Source organism: Onychostoma macrolepis, chromosome 05 (assembly GCF_012432095.1).
Source record: "Onychostoma macrolepis isolate SWU-2019 chromosome 05, ASM1243209v1, whole genome shotgun sequence".
In the NCBI taxonomy this organism is placed as follows: Eukaryota; Metazoa; Chordata; class Actinopteri; order Cypriniformes; family Cyprinidae; genus Onychostoma; species Onychostoma macrolepis.
Window position 1 is genome coordinate 4,914,540 of NC_081159.1, and position 20,853 is coordinate 4,935,392.

At 36.5% G+C, this 20,853-nt stretch overlaps 1 protein-coding gene across 3 annotated transcripts; it reads right to left on the reverse strand.

Annotated features, from left to right (window-relative positions):
- Positions 1–551: 551 nt before the first annotated feature.
- si:dkey-13n15.2 (protein transport protein Sec24C) lies at positions 552–20,291 on the reverse strand. 3 transcript variants are annotated; one of them, XM_058777592.1, is made up of 22 exons: positions 18,701–20,287; positions 18,462–18,616; positions 17,590–17,845; positions 17,421–17,494; positions 16,581–16,649; positions 16,349–16,460; positions 14,989–15,116; positions 14,670–14,805; positions 14,470–14,573; positions 13,283–13,395; positions 12,982–13,173; positions 12,770–12,860; positions 12,560–12,664; positions 12,295–12,462; positions 7,506–7,602; positions 7,043–7,191; positions 6,733–6,871; positions 5,883–6,004; positions 5,143–5,322; positions 2,708–2,905; positions 1,842–1,931; positions 552–1,617 (listed from the first exon to the last, which is right to left on the reverse strand). In XM_058777592.1, exons 3-22 carry the CDS (start codon positions 17,822–17,824, stop codon positions 1,477–1,479), a joined length of 2,643 nt encoding a protein of 880 aa, XP_058633575.1. In that variant the 5' UTR covers positions 17,825–17,845; positions 18,462–18,616; positions 18,701–20,287; the 3' UTR covers positions 552–1,476. The 3 variants fall into 3 exon arrangements, with proteins under 3 accessions (XP_058633575.1, XP_058633574.1, XP_058633576.1); XM_058777591.1 differs by having other exon boundaries at positions 553–1,617; positions 18,576–18,616; positions 18,701–20,286; XM_058777593.1 differs by lacking the exons at positions 552–1,617; positions 1,842–1,931 and adding an exon at positions 4,124–4,203 and having other exon boundaries at positions 2,765–2,905; positions 18,576–18,616; positions 18,701–20,291.
- Positions 20,292–20,853: the final 562 nt, after the last annotated feature.

The following is a 20,853-nucleotide window of genomic DNA, read 5'->3' on the forward strand; positions in this document are numbered from 1 at the left end:
ATAGACATACTGATGGTAGACGGAAATAAAATATTTAATGCATGCATAACAAACATCGTGAGTTTAGCATTTCGAAAACTATAAATATACACTTTTTACGTTTTAACTGTATGAATTTTATTACATTTTAAGCGCGTATTTCAGTTTTTTATTTAGTCTGTTTTATACTCCCTTATTTGTGCTCCATTATATGCAAGGCTCCATACAAACAAAGACTATAGAATACTTGATACAAACAAAGTGTGTTATTATTCATTTTATATGCATGACAGGATCATAATGTTGTCTTTTGCATTCACAAGGTTAAATGGTAATAGGGTTTTTTCCACGGAGGGGACCGATGACTGACATGGTTTTTGTTGGCTTCCACTGACTTTCAAATGCATATGCAATACACAAAAGTGTTATCTTGTGTATTTGATCAAGTATGAGAAAACTGGTTATTTTTAATTTTTACACTGAAATGGTCAGATGCATTAAAAATGATTTTATTTTAGGTAATAGTTCCATCATGTTTACATTGCTCATTTAGTTCCGTCTCTGTCTGTGTGTGTGTGTGTTTTCAACCATTAGATAACGAACATGGACGCCCACTCGGATATTTCATATTCAGCTCAATGTCAACATCATTAACCCCAATTACACTAATTAGACTTGGTATGACTCATTAGAAGTGTTTCTCACTGCCTTTCGGTTCTCTGTGGAGGAGGGCAGAAATTCACAAGAACATACATTGGAAAGAAGATCAATGCTAAAGAGATTCGGCCGAGAATGATTCAGAGCCAATCACACATTTATAGTTATTTATTCATTTTTGGAGAGAAAAGTATCTTCTTCATACAAAAGAAATGTTACGTAAATGATTAAAACTGTAAAGTGTTAGGTCCACATGTTGATGGCCCTTTGAAAAACATCAGGAGTTTTATCAAGACATTAAATATTGAGGCGTAATAAGACCAAAAATTCAATGAATATATTATTGCTTGAAAAATATTAACATGCACACTCTAACTCACCACTGCCAGTTGGGCAAATTCATGAATTCAATTCAGAGTGCAATATTCATGACACAAGAGCAAATGTTAAATCAAATCCGTGTCCAGAAGCTAACACACACACACACACACACACACACACACACACTTCAAATAGAGAATCATTAATCACTGAGTCTTTGATGGGAGTTCAAACAGTATTCAGTCAATCTGAGCCCTTAAAAATTAAAGGACTAATCTTAGTATTCAGCATTTCTCCAAAAAACAATCTAGTCACATCGAATTTGCATTTACTAAAGTTGTAAAATGTAAATATTTCAGGAGGTAAATGCATGGTAAATCCAGACAGAATTCTTTTTCCTAATAGATTTAAGAACAGCAGCAATGGCTATCGAGGGAACAAAAAGTAAACCACATTGGGACTGAACTATCACAAAGGATTTGACAAATATTCCACAGCCATGTATATGAGAAGACACTGTCACACCATAAGACGCAATGCATTGACATGAAGGTGAAAAAGGAAGTCAGCGTATGAAGCTCCACCGTTAGGACTCTTATCCTCCACCAGGAGGCGCTGCAGAGACTCTTCACAGCTATCACCCTCCCGCACCAGTTTTAGCTAAACAAAAAGAAACACATATTAAAATTGCTTAAAAAATATTAAAAAACTATTAAACATGTTTTACTACCACAACTGAGTCTGAAAGGAAAACTATCAAATCCAATACTGTGGTTTTAGGCGTGCTGATTTTTTGTCGCAAAAAAAAAAACTTCATTCTTGTGTCCACATCCTGTCAGTTCCTGAAATAAACATTGTGCAAATGAAGGGTGCGAGTCATTCACCTGGAGAGTAACAGCTGCTGAGGACTGCAGTGAGCATATGAGGGCTCTGGTGCTGATGGAGAGGGAGTTCTCAAGCACTGGAAGTTTGATCTACAGAGAACATAAAACACACAGGCTATGTATGAGGCTAAAGTGAAGTCAAAGCACTAAAATACAATGAGTGCAATACACAATATGAAGAAAACATGCTTGAATGCGTACTTCAAGCAATCATCAGTTTTTCCTGCAGCATGACGTTCATTCCATCTAAAATAATTGTAATTTTTGTATGTATATGTACATTTACATTAATGTTACAAAAAATTACTATTTCAAAGAACTTTTTATTCATCAAAGAATCCTATAAAAATGTTTCCACAAAAATATTAAGCAGCACAACTGTTTTCAACATTAATTGTAAAAAATCGTTTTTAAGGACTAAATAATCTTATCAGAATGATTTCTGAAGGGTCATCTAACACTAGCGGAGTAATGGCTGCTGGATTTGCCATTATAGTAATAAGTTACAAGTTACAAGTCCGACTCACTAACCACTAGGCCACAACTGCCCCAAAAGTGCTTTGAAAATTTAGTTGAATAACCCATAGACAAATCAGAATCTGAGTAAAAGAGATTCATCTAAACTATCTATGATGACTATGATATTCTATATATATTGTTCATTTGTCAATTACCCATTAACTAGTAGTCTATTATGGTAGAAAACAGCAGATTAGATTTTAAAATGTTCATTTAAAATATGTATCCAACCCTTAGATTCTTTCTTAGATTAACTGCTTCTATGAATTGTTCTCATTTGTCAGTCACTTTGAATGAAGTCTGCAAAATTCTAATGTAAACGCCAACTCAGTGTGTCCCCGTCTCACCTCTCCAGATGTGAGGTAGGAGAAGGAGTTGGTGTTGAAAAGCTGTAGAAGAGTGTGAGGAGGCACACGGCTGCCCACCCAAAGGAGCAGTGCCAGTGGGCAGTAGATCAGATACAGACCCCCTGGATCCAGACTAGAGACAGTACAGCGCATGGCTTCCCCTAATGATGGCATGTTGGCATTATCAGCAGAGACAGACTGCAGGGGTGAGAAGGGTAAACACAGAGACAGTGGTGTCATCATCCAGTCAGGAGAGAAAGCATCAATATTTTAGGAAATTAAATGTGACATGGATTTTTCTTGCTCTTTTTTAAGTTTGGTGTACTACAACCCCAATTTCAGAAATATTCGGACATTTTTTAAATTTGAACTAACTAAAAGACTTTCAAATCACGTTAGCCAATATTTTATTCACAATAGAACATAGAGAACATAACAAATGTTTAAACGGAAAAACTCTACACTTTTATCCACTAAATGAGCTCATTTCAAATTTGATGCCTGCTACAGGTCTGAAAAAAGTTGGCACGGGGGCAACAAAGGGCTGAAAAAGCAATACATTTTGAAAAGATTCAGCTGGGAGAACATCTAGCAACCAATTAAGTTAATTGACATCAGATCTGTAACATGAGATTAGCTATAAAAGGGATGTCTTAGAGAGACAGAGTCTTTGAGAAGTAAAGATGGGCAGAGGCTCTCCAATCTGTGAAAGGGTGCGTAAAAAAATTGTGGAATACTTTAAAAACAACGTTCCTCAACATCAAATTGCAAAGGCTTTGCAAATCTCATCATCTACAGTGCATAACATCCTCAAAAGATTCAGAGAAACTGGAGAAATCTCTGTGCGTAAGGGACAAGGCCGAAGACCTTTGTTGGATGCCGTGGTCTTCGGGCCCTCAGACGACACTGCATCACTCATCAGCATGATTCTGTCATTGACATTACTAAATGGGCCCAGGAATACTTCCAGAAACCACTGTCGGTAAACAGAATACGCCGTGCCATCTGCAGATGCCAACTAAAGCTCTATCATGCAAAAAGGAAGCCATATGTGAACATGGTTCAGAAGCGCCGTCGTGTCCTGTGGGCCAAGGATCATTTAAAATGGACTGTTTCAAAGTGGAAAAGTGTTCTATGGTCAGGCGAGTCCAAATTTGACATTCTTGTTGGAAATCACGTGTCCTCCGGCCTAAAGAGCAGGGAGACCTTCCAGCATGTTATCAGCGTTAAGTTCAAAAGCCAGCATCTCTGATAGTATGGGGGTGCATACGGTACGGGCAGCTTGCATGTTTTGGTAGGCACTATGAATGCTGAAAGGTATATAAAGGTTTTAGAGCAACATATGCTCCCCTCCAGATGACGTCTATTTCAGGGAAGGCCTTGTGTATTTCAGTAGGACAATGCAAAACCACATACTGCAGCTATTACAACAGCATGGCTTCGTAGTAGAAGAGTCCGGGTGCTGAATTGGCCTGCCTGCAGTCCAGATCTTTCACCTATAGAGAACATTTGATAAAATATTTGATAAAATTTCTCAGTTTAAACATTTGTTATGTTATCTATGTTCTATTGTGAATAAAATATAGGCTCATGTGATTTGAAATTCTTTTAGTTTTCATTTTATTCAAATTTAAAAAATGTCCCAACATTTCCGGAATTCGGGTTGTAAGCAGAAAAACGTTAAGCTTTTAGACTTTAAGCTCACATTCCAGTCCAAAAAGACTGGAGTTAAAGGTAAAAGTGCAGACTGTTTTTATTGGTTTTGACACTATTGGTTTCAAATTCTAAGACATTTTTTTGGATTTCATTCTTTTTTTAATAATTTTTTTTATGATTACCAGCCAATAAGCTGGTGGTTATTTTCTTGCTATGGTCAAAACCAAGAAATGGCAGATGATATATAACATTTATACTATTTATACAATTTCCAATATCTAAATAAATTAGAAATTAATTAAATAATTAAAATTAACCACTTTAAATGCTGTTAATTTAAATGAAACTTTAAGCATTATATGACAAAAAAAAGGAATAAAAAAATGTAAAAAATGAAAAAAGAAAAAAAAGGAAAAATAGACAATTAAATATTCAATATTGTCTGATATATCCAATATTGATCATATATTGATCAATTAAAAAATTAATTTCTAATATCAGCCAACATTCAATGTGGTACTAATATACTGTGCATTCCTAATTATAACTGTCTTTGGTGCCAGAAATCTTGACATAAGTAAAAAATAAAATGCTATAAATAGAGAGTGAGAGTACAGTAGATGCATTTATTGCTACAGTAGTGAAGAATGTGGCATCTCTAAATTCTGCCATGTGCATAACAATCCAACTGAGAATTATGAATTCTAACAGACAAGGAAACTGTCTCATTTCAGTGACTAATTTGGATGAACAGAATGTTCTAGATGTCTGTCTCTCACCAGAGGCAGAATAAGTGGGTAGAACTGAGAAACAGTGCTCAGCGTGTCCATGGAGACAATGAGGCTACGCAGTTGTAGTCGCTGATGTACAGAGCTCCGCAGCCCAGGCAGCAGCACCTCGCTTTTGCGCAGACTGTTAATGTAGACAGGTACAGCTTTCAGAAACTGAGGCAGCACCAGCTGACAGAAAGAAAGACACACACAGAGAAAGAGACAAAGAGGAGAATGACACTCAAGACTCTATTATCCAAATGAAATAGGAATTGCTTAGAATGGCTTCTTAGTATTATTATTTGTGCATGCATCATTAATAGGCTAATGAATCGTAAAATTAATTGAGATTGGAGTAACAGTGTATTAGACTGTCTGTCATCTCCTAAAAATACTTTTTTCTCCTAAATACTGGAAGACTTCACGGGTCTAAAATATCTGATTAAGCTCTAATTACACAACTGGCTAATAACTGTCTAGGGCTTTTTGCACAAAAAAGGCAATGTGACAAAAAGGTGACTATTTATTTAAGCAATTAAAAATTAATTGGACTGAAAATGGCAGGACCTTATTTTTTAAATTGGTATCACCAAATCATGGTTTAATAGTTGTCTAAATTATTGCTTCATCTGAAACTGTATGATAAATCTCTAGAGTATCTGAATATTCAAAAGTGTGTGCTGGTCCAGTACCCTATGAAACTTATGAGAGATCCTCATTAAAGAGAGAGAACTATATGAAGAACGCACCTGTCCTGGGGACACAGAGGTAGTGCAGCTTTGTTTCCTGAAGCAAGCCAACATCTCAGTAACCTCCGTCTGTAACTCCTCGCGCAGCGACTGCAGTGGACTCTCCAGTGTTAATGAATACACTGACTCACACACACACACGGACAAAATAAAGTTGGAAATATTCTAAAGTCAAAATAACCAAATTGAAGTAAACAAAGGAAGACTGGGTGCAATAGTGCAGTAAAACAACTGATTATGCACTGCTAATTATGGTAAGTGATTATATAAGCAAATTCCTGTAAAAATATTATTGTATTTATATTACATATTATATGTACACAACCATTCAAAAGTTTGGGGTCGGACATATTTTTGAAAGACGGCTCTTATGCTCACCAAGGCTATATCCATTTCATCAAAAATTCAATAAAAACAGTAATATTGTGAAATATAACCATGCTTGGCATTTTTTAAAATGCAATTTATTCCTATGGTGGCAAAGCTGAATTTTCAGCATCATTACTCCGGTCTTCAGTGTCACATGGTCTTTCAGAAATCATTCTGACATGCTGATTTGGTGCTCAACATTTTTATTTATCACTATCAGTGTTGAATATAGTTGTGCTGCATAATATTGTTTTTTTGATGAATAGAAAGTAACAGCATTTATTCGAATAGAAGTTATTTGAAACATTATAAATGTCTTTACTGTCACTTTTATAGGTAATATTAAGTAATATTTCTCTAAACAAATTACCCAGAACTTTTAAACAGTAGTGAATATATTATAGATTTTATTAAAAAAGTAAATAAGGTCTAATTTGATTTCATACTGATATTTTTGATTCATATTCATATTTTGTAATACTTTTCTTGCAGTAGAACGTGAGGAGCGTCTCGGCCTGGCTGCTTCTAAAGGTGTCTAGTGGTTGACGGGAAGCGGACAGAATAACGGTGTGTATCCGTGTCCTGTTCTCTCCGGAGGAGCTACTGTATGACAGTACAAACTACACAAGCAGATGAAAAGACAAATCAAACCAATAGATTAAATGAACAACACATCAAATTATTTATCATATCGATTACTCTCAGATAAGTGTCATTTATCAAAATTTGAGACTGATTAATATGATAATTTATGATTTTATATCAATCCAATGACATCACATCAATACTACCTGTATGGCTACACCCCTCATTTCATCCAAAGACTTGTTGTGAGTGAACTCAAATGCCAGAGCTGTGCGCCAATCAAGCGCTGCCATGGCAACACAGCAGGAGTCAGGACCAGCGATGAAGGAGCCATAGCAACCAGATATGCGCATCTCTGCAGAAACATAGCGATTGAGCTGTTAATATACCCACCAGCTACTTACAAATAACATCTGGCACTCATGCATCGAATTCAAGTTACAAACAAGTGACTATCCATTCAAGTACTCAAATGATTTGATACTTGGCAGATTGTTTTATATAGACTATGACCTATAAATGTATGCTCTGTGTCTAATTTGATTACATTTCAAAAAATGAAATCAAAGCTAAACTACAGTCTTAATGTTTAGTTGGCAATAACCTTCTTAGTTCCTCACTGTCTAAGAATCTGGGTTTCTAGATTCTTTTAGACGCCCATTTTATTACCTTTACTGACAAAAACTCTGAGCTGAACTTTGAAGGCCATCTGCATATTCACACATCTGCTCAGATCAGCTCGGAAACGTTCCTGTTCCATCTCCGACTGCAAAGAAAAGTACATGGAAAGATTTAGTATGAAATGACACAGTTTGTTCACACTACATTAAATATGGTTGTCACTCTTCTTCTGAGTGCTTAATCCGGTTCTCTTCACACAGCAGGAAGCAGACGGAATAACGTGTGTATCTGTGTCCTAGTTTATTTATTTATAGAAGTGACAACCACATTCTGAAACATCACTCCTGAAAAATTCACTCTGATAACAATAAATCCACATAGTGTACAGAACCAAACTAAATGACTAGTTGCTAATGCAGTAACGTCGCTTTCTTTAAGACATTGACAGTTTGTTACTAGAAAGTCAATGAAAAACCTAAAAAGTATGGCTGGTTTTGCTCATGACGAAAAAGAAAAACATAAACAAAGACAGAAATAAGAGAATATGTGACAATTACATTACACAAAACAAGAAATCTGACAGGTCACTAGTAGTCAAACAGGAACTGTAATGAACATGAGAGTATAATACTTTGAGCCCTGTGAAATTCATTTTATTTTTTTATTTCATTTTATTTCGTTTTATTTTCCAAATTACATTTCTTCTGTTTAAATTTTTCTGGATTAGTTTTTTTTACAGTTACATTTTCTAGACACTGTTTAAATAGTTAAATAAAAAAGTATGAATCAAAAAGCATGTGTAATTAATTGAAATCATGAAACACATAATTTAACAGTAATTTAATAAATTGGGGGCAGCAATGGGGCCTAATGGTTAGAGAGTCAGACTTGTAACTCAAAGGTTGCAGGTTCGAGTCTCAGGTCCGGCAGGGATTGTAGGTGAGGGAGTGAATGTCCAGCGCTCTCTCCACCTTCAATACCACGACTGTGGTGACCTTTGAGCAAGGTACCGAACCCCCAATTGCTCCCCGGGCGCGGCAGCGTTGGCTGCTACTGTGTGTTCACAGTGTGTGTGTGTGTATGTGTTTGTTCGCTACTCACTGCTCTGTGTGTGTGCACTTGGATGGGTTAAATGCAGAGCACAAATTCCAAGTAGTAGTAGCACTATCATTACATTAAGTAATATATTTCTGTTACAGTTTCTTCAAGTTAAAGTGAACTTTTATTTTGACGGGTTGCTGTGAAGACCTTTAGTTTCTGTTAGTATACGATGAAAAAAAGAAGAAGAAGAAAAAAAAAAAAAGGTAAAATGCTCATCAAATGACTCTCAGAGCAGTTCTAGAAATTACAACCCGAATTCCGGAAATGTTGGGACGTTTTTTGAATTTGAATAAAATGAAAACTAAAATTTTATTCACAATAGAACATAGATAACATAACAAATGTTTAAACTGAGAAATTTTAAAATTTTAAGCACAAAATGAGCTCATTTCAAATTTGATGCCTGCTACAGGTCTCAAAATAGTTGGGACGGGGGCTTTTTTTACCATGGTGTAGCATCTCCTCTTCTTTTCAAAACAGTTTGAAGACGTCTGGGCACCGAGGTTATGATTTTCTGGAGTTTTGGTGTTGGAATTTGGTCGTATTCTTGCCTGATATAGGTTTCCAGCTGCTGAAGAGTTTGTGGTCGTCTTTGACGTATTTTTCATTTAATGATGCGCCAAATGTTCTCTATAGGTGAAAGATCTGGGCCCGTATTTATCAAGCTTCTCAAAGTGCCATTTTAGTCTTAAGTGCTGAGAATTCATGAAATTTACTCCTACTTTCAAACTTAAGTATAAAAGCAAGTTATCAAATTTCTTAAAGCTAAGAATCACTGTTACTCTCCCAGTTATTTAAGAGTCTCTCAAGTGGTTAGGAGTTGCCAGCAGGGGCTTGTGATGGCGCTGAGGAGACAGAGACGTGCGCAAATCTTTCAGGAGAGGAGGAATGTTCTTGAAATGTTTGGCGACGAGCAGTTAATCAAACAGTTACATTTCCTCAGTTATTCAAAACGAGCAAAGAACATTTACATTACCAAAGAACATCATAACTGACTTCAGTCTAGCGCGAGTATTATGCGAGCTACACTGTATGATGAATAAATCTCTTAGCCCTTATTTACACTGCACGCGTCTGCGGCACATTACAGCTCCACGTCCAGCGGAGCTGATCAGCCGTGCCGTGGCAAGTTTCTGAAGCGGCTCTCTGCGCTGCATCACTAAAGACAGGCACCTAGTCTATTTTTGACAGATAATAATAATAATCGTCTCGGCAATATCTTTGACTATCGTCGATACACTATACTATCATCTATCGGCATCCTAAATTGAAGGTTGTGATGACGCTTCGTTTCCTTGCCATAATGTATTCTCTTGAAAATTCTTTATTGTCAAATGTGTGTTGAATGTAAACTTCTATTAGGAATTTAACCATTAAAAGTGAATTTATCTGAGAATATCCTTAATTAAAGAAATCTATTCAGTGATTGGTCCATGCGTATGTGGTCATCCAAAATCCCGTTTGTTGTGAAATCATCTCTAAGACTGACACTTAAGATTTAGTCCTACGCTCCGCTTAATTTACAACTGCCATGCTTGATAACTAACTTTTAAGCGCAGCTTTGAGCCAAGAATTTTTTTTTCACTTAAGTCAATTCTTAGCAGTGTTCTTGAGAGTAATTCTTAGATGCTTGATAAATACGGGCCCTGGACTGCAGGCAGGCCAATTCAGCACCCGGACTCTTCTACTACGAAGCCATGCTGTTGTAATAGCTGCAATTGCATTGTCCTGCTGAAATACACAAGGCCTTCCTTGAAATAGACGTCATCGGGAGGGGAGCATATGTTGTTCTAAAACCTTTATACCTTTCAGCATTCATAGTGCCTTCCAAAACATGCAAGCTGCCCATACCGTATGCACTTATGCACCCCCATACCATCAGAGATGCTGGCTTTTGAACTTAACGCTGATAACATGCTGGAAGGTCTCCCTTCTCTTTAGCCTGGAGGACACGGCATCCGTGATTTCCAACAAGAATGTCAAATTTGGACTCGTCTGACCATAGAACATTTTTCCACTTTGAAACAGTCCATTTTAAATGAGCCTTGGCCCACAGGACACGACGGCGCTTCTGGACCATGTTCACATATGGATTCCTTTTTGCATGATAGAGCTTCAGTTGGCATCTGCAGATGGCACGGCGGATTTACCGACAGTGGTTTCTGGAAGTATTCCTGGGCCCATTTAGTAATGTCAATGACAGAATCATGCCGATGAGTGATGCAGTGTCGTCTGAGGGTCCGAAGACCACGGGCATCCAACAAAGGTCTTCGTCCTTGCCCCTTACGCACAGAGATTTCTCCAGTTTCTCTGAATCTTTTGATGATGTTAGGCTGGCCGCACACTAGAGGATTTTAAGGCCGATTTGCACGCCTGAACGATCGGGGGGTGTGGCCCGATTTGCAGCTTGTCGCAAGTGATTTTTTGTCCAAAAATCCTCTATTGTGTGGTGTCATTATGATTATTTATCTGTTCCCGATCGAGACGGAGCGTCGACGAACTCAAATCGTAAATATCAAACATGTTTGATATTTACGACTCTTCATCTGGCTGCCTCTGACGTGATACCCGCGATAGCCAATGAGAGCGAGCAAGTGTCACCTACCGGATGTTGCGTGCTTCTACAGCTGAAACTTGGCAGCCACAAACATGACATGAAAGCAGAGAATATCACCCATATTCTTTTCTATACTTTGTTTTTCACTGTGAAACAGAACACGCGCCAGAAGAGCCAGCTGACAACATTGAGTTTCCTAGTGTTCAGCCAGCTTTATGCACTGTAGATGATGAGATTTGCAAAGCCTTTTGAGGGACGTTGTTTTTAAAGTATTCCACAATCTTTTTATGCACTCTTTCACAGACTGGAGAGCCTCTGCCCATCTTTACTTTACTTTACAAGACATCCCTTTTATAGCTAATCATGTTACAGGCCTGATGTCAATTAACTTAATTGGTTGCTAGATGTTCTCCCAGCTGAATCTTTTCAAAATTTCTTGCTTTTTCAGCCCTTTGTTGCCCCCGTGCCAACTTTTTTGAGACCTGAAGCATCAAATTTGAAATGATCTCATTTAGTGGATAAAAGTGTAAATTTTCACACACAAGTGTACTGACTTACTTTTTATTTATTCATCCATAATTTGGCAAATTCCGTGTCATTCTGTGTTACACAGTAAATTCCATTTTTATGACTGGATTCTGCAATTCCATCTGCATTTAGGGCCCTAAATATACTACACACTATATGCAGTGCAGTATAAAAAAAATACAATAAAAGAATGCCACCATGCTATTTGTAGCAAAGAGCTTGATTCTATACATTTCCAGTAAATCTGAATCTTTGTTATCTAGTTACCATTCATACCGGTTTTCATGGTCATGTTATCACAGAGATTTATCATCCATTACTACAGTGCTCTAATTGCAGGGACGGTCCTCTTGGAGCAGGCAAGTGGCTTGCTCAGGGGGACTATGATGATAGAGCGGGAAGGCAACTTTTGTAACATTTCCAGTTAATAGGATGTCTACAAAAGCCTTGTATTAGCAGCAGAGATTTTTAACAAGTACCAACCATTATATGACATTCCAGGCTAGTTCTCGAGGCAGCCATAGGGTAGTTTTGAATTTTCAAATTTGTGCAGCAGTTTTAAAGTAATTGGGCTCTAAGGTTTTCTTCATCTGACATAATAGGACATGAGGGTGTAACTGATGTCGACTGAGTGCAGATGGCATTTATTACCTGTAGACTGTTATAGCAGATGACCCCACCCCCTGTGAGAAAGGGGATGTGCCCCGGCCAAGCCCCACCAACTTCTTGATGGGAGAACACAAAAATGTGCACACTGCAGCCTTGATTGACACATTCTTTAGCCAATGAGATCGAAGAATCTGGTCCTTGGAAGATGGACTAATATGAAACCAAGAGGAAGCAGATAAATAAAACACTTTTAGATAATTAACGTTATGGACAATTTTGTGGAAAAATCGCATGTTCTTTAATTCACCTTCACTTTGCTAGAGCTGAAGAAGCCAGAGGAGCTTTTCTGATTTGAGCCTTCAGAAACAGGTGAGGAATGAAAGATCAATAATTTGCCTGGAGACGCTGCATCCTTTTGAAATGAGACGCAAGAGATTTATAAATCAACATTTGCAGCACGAACACTGAATTTTTCAGCAAGGGCATGTGCATGTTTAAGACTCATTAAGGCTCTTGCCTGAAGAATCTTCAGCCCTGCAGAAACAGAAAGCTCTTGTGAGCCAGACCTATCCGACTCAGGGTTGAAAATTGAAATTTCCTGTAGAACTCTGCCCAAGAAAAAAGGAATAGTTAACTATATTGTTAACTTTACTGTTAACTATATTATTGACTATTTTGCCTGTTGTTTTAATGATAATTATGTTAGTAGAACAAATGCAGTTTCAAAACCTCTCAAGAATGTGTCTGCAGTCTTTCAGTTGCACCAGCAGGCCCTCCACCACAGGAAGTTCCAGCTCCTCACAGTCAGTGATGACCATCATGTGAGGGCGGGACAGAGCTGGACTCAGGTTATACAGATGGATCCGGCTGTCATAGGTCATCAAACCCACTCGAAGATCTGATCGATCAGTTTCTTCAGGCCTAAAACAAAGAAACAACATCCACAAGCCATCTGAATTCCAGAATTGATTTCAAACATTAAGAATGGAAATGATTGTGAGAATAATTTATAAACGTTAACATCCCTTACCCATTTAAAGCTTGCAATTGAGAACAAATCTGCTTACAAATGTGGTCTAGCTGGCCTGTTCTCATCGCACTGGCAGATACATCTATCGCCAGCAGCAACACAGCAGCTTTACCCTGTTAAGTAGATCATAGTGGAAGTCAGGACTATTCAACAATTGAAATAAAACTGGAATCAATATAAAAGCTGACTACAGTATGTACAAAAGTTTGGAGTCGGCAAGATATTTTAAGAATAGTGCTGTCAAACGATTAATCGCATCCAAAATAAGTTTTTGTTTACATCATATATGTATGTGTACTGTATAAATACACACACATACAGTATATATTTTGGAAATATTTACATGCATATACATTTATATTCTTTTATTTTATATTATATATAAATATATTTAGTATAGAACCATAACATATTTTTGTTAAATATATACATGCACGTGTTTGTATTTATATATACATAATAAATATACACAGCACACATACATATATTATGTAAACAAAAACTTTTATTTTGGATGCGATTAATCACGATTAATCGCTTGACAGCACTATTTAAAAATATTTTTAAATAAGTCTCCTATGCTCATACAACCTGCAATTATTTAATTAAGAATTACAGTAAAACAGTAGCATTGAAAAACATTATTACAATTTAAAATAACAGCTTTCTCTTTTAATATATGTTTAAAATGAAATTATTCCTGTGATGCAAAGCTGAATTTTCAGCATCATTACTCCAGTAGTCAGTGTCACATGATCCTTCAGAAATCATTCTTTAAGAAACAATTACTATTTTTATCAGTGTTGAAAATGGTTGTGCTGCTTAATATTTTTGTGGAAACCTTGATACTTTCTTTTCTGGATTAATGAATACAAAGTTCAAAACAACTGCATTTATGTAAAATATAAATCTTTTGTAATATTATTCTAAATGTTTTACTATCACTTTTCAATTGAATGCATCCTTGCCAAATAAATAAGTAAATAAATAAATAAATAAAAGCTTGCTGACCTCAAACTTTTAAGCGGTAGTGTATATTTAAAAAAAAAAAACATAACATGATCATGCTTTGAACCCTGAATTCGTTTTTTTAATAAATACTGATGTGTAATGTAATCTAATAGAGTTACATATAGTATAAAACAAGAAAAAAATAAAGTACAAAACAAATCCATGCCATTCCTGACCGTCTGTTTTTCCAGGATCTCATATGAGCCAAGACTGAGCTCAGGTTTATTTTCGCAGTCGACACGGCGACCCTGATTAGTGGGCTGATAGGACTGCCATGGCACTATGAGAAAAAGACGTGCTTGAGCAAAGATGGAAGGACATATGTGCACAGCTTTAACCGAAAATTGAGAATGACTGTAGGCCAAGCAAGACTTACCTTCATTGAGTTTGTCGCAGAAAGGACAGTAGAATCTTTGCCCGCAGTCCTGCCAGCTCATAGCAGGGCTCATGAAGGCCCCGCAGTGTGCACAGCCCTTAACACAATCTCCCGCCTCACAAACTGGCACATCACGCTGAGGAAAACAATTCACATAGCATGTTTATAAGAGCAGGCCACAGTAAAACACAGTATGTGAAGGTGACAAGATTTCTCAAGATGACAACATGACTCACACAAACCCCACTCAAATAAGACAAATAAAAGTGACATCTTATTCATTATGAACTCCCCCAAATAATTTTTTTTCCACACATACTTCTCCTTTTTCTGGCCTGGCCAGCGGACACACGATTGCACCCAGCGGGAGATGACTCTTCTGAGCTGACTGAGCCTCCACAAGGAAGCTGTAGGACGTGCAGCGGATAAAACGAGGTGTGGCATTACCTGTGAAGCACAGCGAACAACAAAAAAAGTGATTATACATTGTGTCACACAATATTATAATCTTGTTTTCACTTATAACAACCGAAGGTTTTGCTAGATTCCGCAACTAATTACAACATCTCAGACCAGAAAGCAACACTCTCTATCGACCGGTGATTAAAAAGTACCTTTTTTTTATTTTTGGAGAAAAAAACAAAAGTAGAATTAGAAAAAAGAAATGAATAAGGGCCAAACTGCACTAAATGTTTTAAATTTTAAGAGGTAATTCACTGCTGACAAGATTGGCTTTTAATAAAACTAGGCTGCAGAAAGTATGCAGTAGAAAGACAAATTTATTTTTTAAATTGCTATGTGACTGGCGTAAATTTAAAAAAAAAAAAAAAAAAAAAAAGGTAGGGAAACCTCAACACCCATAATGCACTGGGTTCGATCTGACTAGGGATACAAAAATGCAGAAGCAAGATCTGTAGTTTTCCAGCAGATGATTAACAAGGATATTTGTTCACTTTGTTCTTTTTCAAATACTACTGACATTGTAATAATACAAATATTAACACAAACGTTAACCTTTAAATTATAATAATTATTATTAACAATATTTTAAATGAAAAACGGGTTGCCCCATACAAATTCTTTTTTCTAATACTATTTAATTTCTTTCTCAAAAAAAAAAAAAAAAAAAAAATAGGAGGAATTCATTTTTAATGCCCATCAATAGATAGTAATGTTTTGGTTTTTTTTGCCAGATGTTGTATTTGGCCAAGCAGTATTTAAATCATTATTATTAGTTGTAGTAGTAATAATTATATTTATTATTATTATTACTATTATTAATAATAATAAAAAGATCATATTATTACTTTAAAAACAGCCTAATTAAAGAAAGAACATTGAAGCTGTAATGGGAATGCACAGCATACTGTGTGTTTGTCCTAGTGTCAGCAGGACTCCTCCGTTAATGTGCCGCTGTATTTATGAGACTGAAAAACAGCAGCTGTGTTTGAGATTATCATGATGTCTCATTATAAGAACAACACCTGTCAATATTTCATTACCTTTGTGTGTCTGGCTCTATCATTGTCTGAAAGTCAGTTAAAGTCAAAATAATTTCAACAAAAGTACAACAAAAGCTGTTGTGATAAGAAAACCAGGTGCATCGCATTTATTTTTCATGTGAATTTGGGAACGAAGTCAAAAGATAATGTGGCTAAACTGGGCAGCAGCGACGGTACCTCTGTCCTCCAGGGTGCATTGTGTTGAGGAGAGAGGGGGAACTGAAGATTTGCATTCTGAAACAAACACTTTCCCCTCCCACTGGATCCTGTCCTCTTTAATCACCTGAACCTGAACATTTAAGAGACATTTAGACACTGAGACAAAACAACACAGCCATATACAACAGTGCAATCAAACCGAAGCTGTCTTAATGGAAACAGTACAGAATAAGAGGGCCAGTTTATTTACCACACTGGGTAGAAGCTGAGGATCCAGGCCATACCGAGACTCTGTCTTAGAATTTGACACTGGACTCGTCTGACAACAGAGAGGAAAAGAAAGTGATCCTTCAGTAAATTCAATGCAGATCATGTGGGCCACATGCTTGTATAATACACCAGACTGAGACAATTAAAACAGACTGCAAATGTAACACTACATTTCTATCACATCCTAGCTTTTCATCAATCACATACAAGCCATACTGATGACACTTAATGAGCACTTACTCATTAACATTCACTCTGTCTGGGAAAAAGAAGTGTGATTGTTACAACTTTTTAATTGAGATATTTTTGAATTTCCATTGCTTTTCTTATGTTGTGATGTCTTTAATTGTTTTGTTTAATGACTATTTTTTTTATTTAATCACTAAATTAGTGATAAAAGTTAACCACAATGATAGATACTTAGACTGTCACTGGTAGAATCAATACAATATATATATATATATATATATATATATATATTTTTTTTTTTTTTTTTTTTCACTTGTATTTTAAAATATATTTTATTGTATTTTACTTTTTCAAAAAAATCATTTTTTGTTTTGTTTTTAAATTATAATGCAGAATTAAAGTGAGAATTTTGGTTTCAATGCATATTAATAAATGATTTAATACCAGATAAAGGTGAAAAACATTCCAGAATAATATAATATATATAAAACATAATATATATAAGATAAAGTATAATGACTATCAGATTTTAATTAGTTTGAAAAAAGAAAATGTACCCTGAAATACACTATAAAAAAAGAAAAAAATGGTACAATATCCCCCGATCTCCCCTACATTGTCATGCGCTCACTGGTAATGAGTAGCTTCTCTGTGGCAATCCTTGATTCATCATATTTGTGATCTCAGGAACAGGCTTTAACACACCTGCGATAAGACAGGATCAAAAATGTTAGCATTTTCTTCCATCAGACAGCGTAATCCTCCATAGACTGTGATGTTCTAAGATTTATTATGCTTACCCTGGTAGCTTTGCTGTGAGGGGTCCCAGTATAGTGACTGAGGCCGATGACCTGCTGCGGTTCCTGTCGTGTGGGTCATTGGGGTCACACTCTGCTGATCTGGGTTCAGGTTTGGATAGTGATATGAAGGAGGTGGACAGCTGGGTGGAGGCATGGTTGGGGACCTGGGACTCTGTCCGGCCCATGGCTGCGGTGGTGGATGTGTATAGCTGTGGTTTACTGCAGGAACCTCCATTCTGTGACCAATTCAATCTACCTTTATAATCAAAGACAACATTACAGAGCAAAGTCATTCCTTTTCATTTGTGACCCTGCACCACAAAACCAGTCATAAGTAGCACGTGTATATTTGTAGCATTATCATTTTAGACTCAATACATTGTATGAGTCAAAATGATCGATTTTTTTATGCCAAAATCATGAGGATATTTAGTAAAGATCATGTTCCATGACGATATTTTGTAAAGTTCCTACCGTAAATATATCAAAACTTCATTTCTGATTAATAACATGCATGCACAACTTTAAGGCGATTTTCTCAATATTTTGACTTTTTTTTTTTTTTGCACCCTCATATTCCAGATTTTCAAATAGTTTTATCTCGTCCAAATATGGTCCTATCCTAACAAACCATACATCAATGGAAAGCTTATTTATTCAACTTTCAGGTGATGTATAAATCTCAATATCACAAAATATAATATGTTTTGTGGTCCAGGGTCACATTTCATAAAACGGAATGATAATCTCAGATTAAGCCCAAAACACCAGTATGTAATCTGTAACCTTTCTGGCACGATGCAATTCAAATTTGTATTTAAAAAGATTCTTTATACACATAAAAATTCGGTCTATTTATATGTCGGTCATACTGTCAAACAGTGACCAGCTGATCGTCCATCATCCCGTCACACCGGTATAAATGCGCTCATCCGTCTGAATGTATCTGATTCCACGGTAACGTTACTGAGAAAATGAATTTTTACCATGCGATGCTTCATGTTAGGAGATTTCAGCGCGGGTCGCCCTGAAATTGAGAGAGATAGCTGGTATTAGTACGAAAATACGGGTATTGATGCAGAAAGCGGTCGCCTGGTTACCGTCAGCTCACATTTTTAAAGTGTCAGTCTTCAGCTCCGTCACTTGCTCAGATGGTAGAAACCTCAAAACGCCTAGAAACATCATAAACACGGAATTTCAATATTTTCAAAGGCCCTATGTCTTCCGTACTAAAAGCACACCGTCTACAAAGTCTGTACTGTGCGCACAGTGAATACGTCTCACCCAAATTGTAGTTGCAATATCATTATTATGACCTCAAGGTGGCAGAACTGCGTCACCAACCACTTCCGCCCTACACGGGCCAGTGACAAATAAGGACTCAAAATACGTATGAACGCTATGTAATGTATTGTATATGATTCGAAATATATGCTAAAATTAATATGAGCAGCATCTATACAATTTACCACTAAAATGTTATACAAGATTACAGTTAAAGTTTTGTTTAGTTGTTTGTTTATTTATTTAGACACCTCCAGTGCTCAGTTCAGTTACTACCATAGGCCTAGCTTTTTTAAATCTCATACATTGGTAATTACTTCCAGATTAATTTAAACCCTCTAAATCCTACACTACACAATCACCGTGCTCAGACCTTATTTATTTTGGATAAATACAGTTCTTAATGCAGCATATTTTATGCACAAATACTGCATTAGCCCTTTAGTGAACCTTATTCCACTCTTTATCACATCCACTTTTTTTGGCCCTACCACTTAAACATTCCATAGCTTTTCTGTGATAAACTGTCTAAGAAGAAATTCAGAAAATTTTATAAATAACATTGATCATGTCATGTTGTTAGTGTGAAAGTAAACCAATGACTGGTGCAAAATAAGTGAACAATGTGCAATTTCCTATGTACAGCATTCTTCTATGTAGCCACCTTATTTTTTGTGCAAGAATGGAAGCAACCATTTGTAAATTTAATGTTTCTGGCTTCCAGTGTCATTTCCAGCTATTTTTAGCTGTACAAAACAGTTCTGCTGCTTGCAACTGCAAACTGTCTTTTTTTCTTTCTTTTTTTTCTTTATTATTTAAATGTATTGTCTTAATTATAAACACGCTGGTTTGTAGCTCAAACAGTTTAACTTATTACTGCACTTTGATATTCTTCTCATTATTTTCCAATAGCGGCTAATGAATCGGAAGTCCTGCACATTTATAGAAAACAGCTTGCTTCCGTGTTGAAAAATAAGTTGGATAGCTCAGTAGGCCTATGTTTTGTTGTGATTCAAAATATAAGTGCAGTACAGAAGTAATGAATCCTGCTCTATAATTTCATGCAATATCTATGTGATACGTGACAAATAAAATATCTATTCAATATTATTATTTTATTGACTTTTCAAAGGTTGACATTTTTGCATATGGGCAATTTGTAAATCCAAGGCATGTATGAATAATTTGCAAAACATGCATGCTTTTAAGGGTTAATTTGCACATAAAGGCCAGCCATTTACACAGTGGTTCATCATAGTTAGAACAAACACTTGCCTAAAACAAGAATGGAGGTGGAGGTGGAGGTGGTACAGTAGTAAATATTTCATCTACTCTTCTACATGCCCTCAGTCCACTGATGTAATATTCATGAGGTCAAGAGGGCTGAAGACTACGCTCTGGAATTCACCTGCTTAGCACATTCACATACGCACACACACACACACACACATGAAATCACACCATTAAGCATAAATATACACTTTTTACAGGGACTGGCTTATACTTTAAACATTTGGCTAATAAGAGTCTTGAGTTGTCACTCTTCTGTGTAATTACACACCCAATGGCAAACACTGAAGCCTGGCAGCACACAACAAGAAGGCCCCAAGAAGAGTGACCGCCATGGTCCTTTTATTACAGCACTTAACCTCCCACCTGCTATTAGAGGACGCATGTCTCAGAGTGAAGCTATTGACTCCGTGCTGTCCTCTTCACACACACTCTTCAGAGAGAAGAGGAGGGCTCAGGCATAAATGCCACATGATTTACTGCCATTATAAAAATAAATGGTGTACAGTAATACCTTGGCCATTACTCCTGAATCTTTCAACAACGGTAAATCTTTTTAGTATACTAGGCCATTTCCTTAAAAGGAACAAGAGCAATTGACTTGTGTACTCGTAACTCTCTTCCTCTCTTCATCATCTTACAATTTCAATATTGGCACTAAAATTTTTCAGTGTTGCAACAAAAAATGAT

What these genes read in the sequence shown, in the direction of transcription:
- si:dkey-13n15.2 (XM_058777592.1), bottom strand. Translation starts at nt 17,824, where the DNA reads ATGGAGGTTCCTGCAGTAAACCACAGCTATACACATCCACCACCGCAG. An exon ending in CTCAGCTTCTACCCAGTGTG is followed by an intron (nt 16,461 to 16,580) that starts GTAAATAAACTG and finishes TTAAATGTTCAG; the next exon opens with GTTCAGGTGATTAAAGAGGA. An exon ending in CAGGGCTGAAGATTCTTCAG is followed by an intron (nt 12,665 to 12,769) that starts GCAAGAGCCTTA and finishes TCATTTCAAAAG; the next exon opens with GATGCAGCGTCTCCAGGCAA.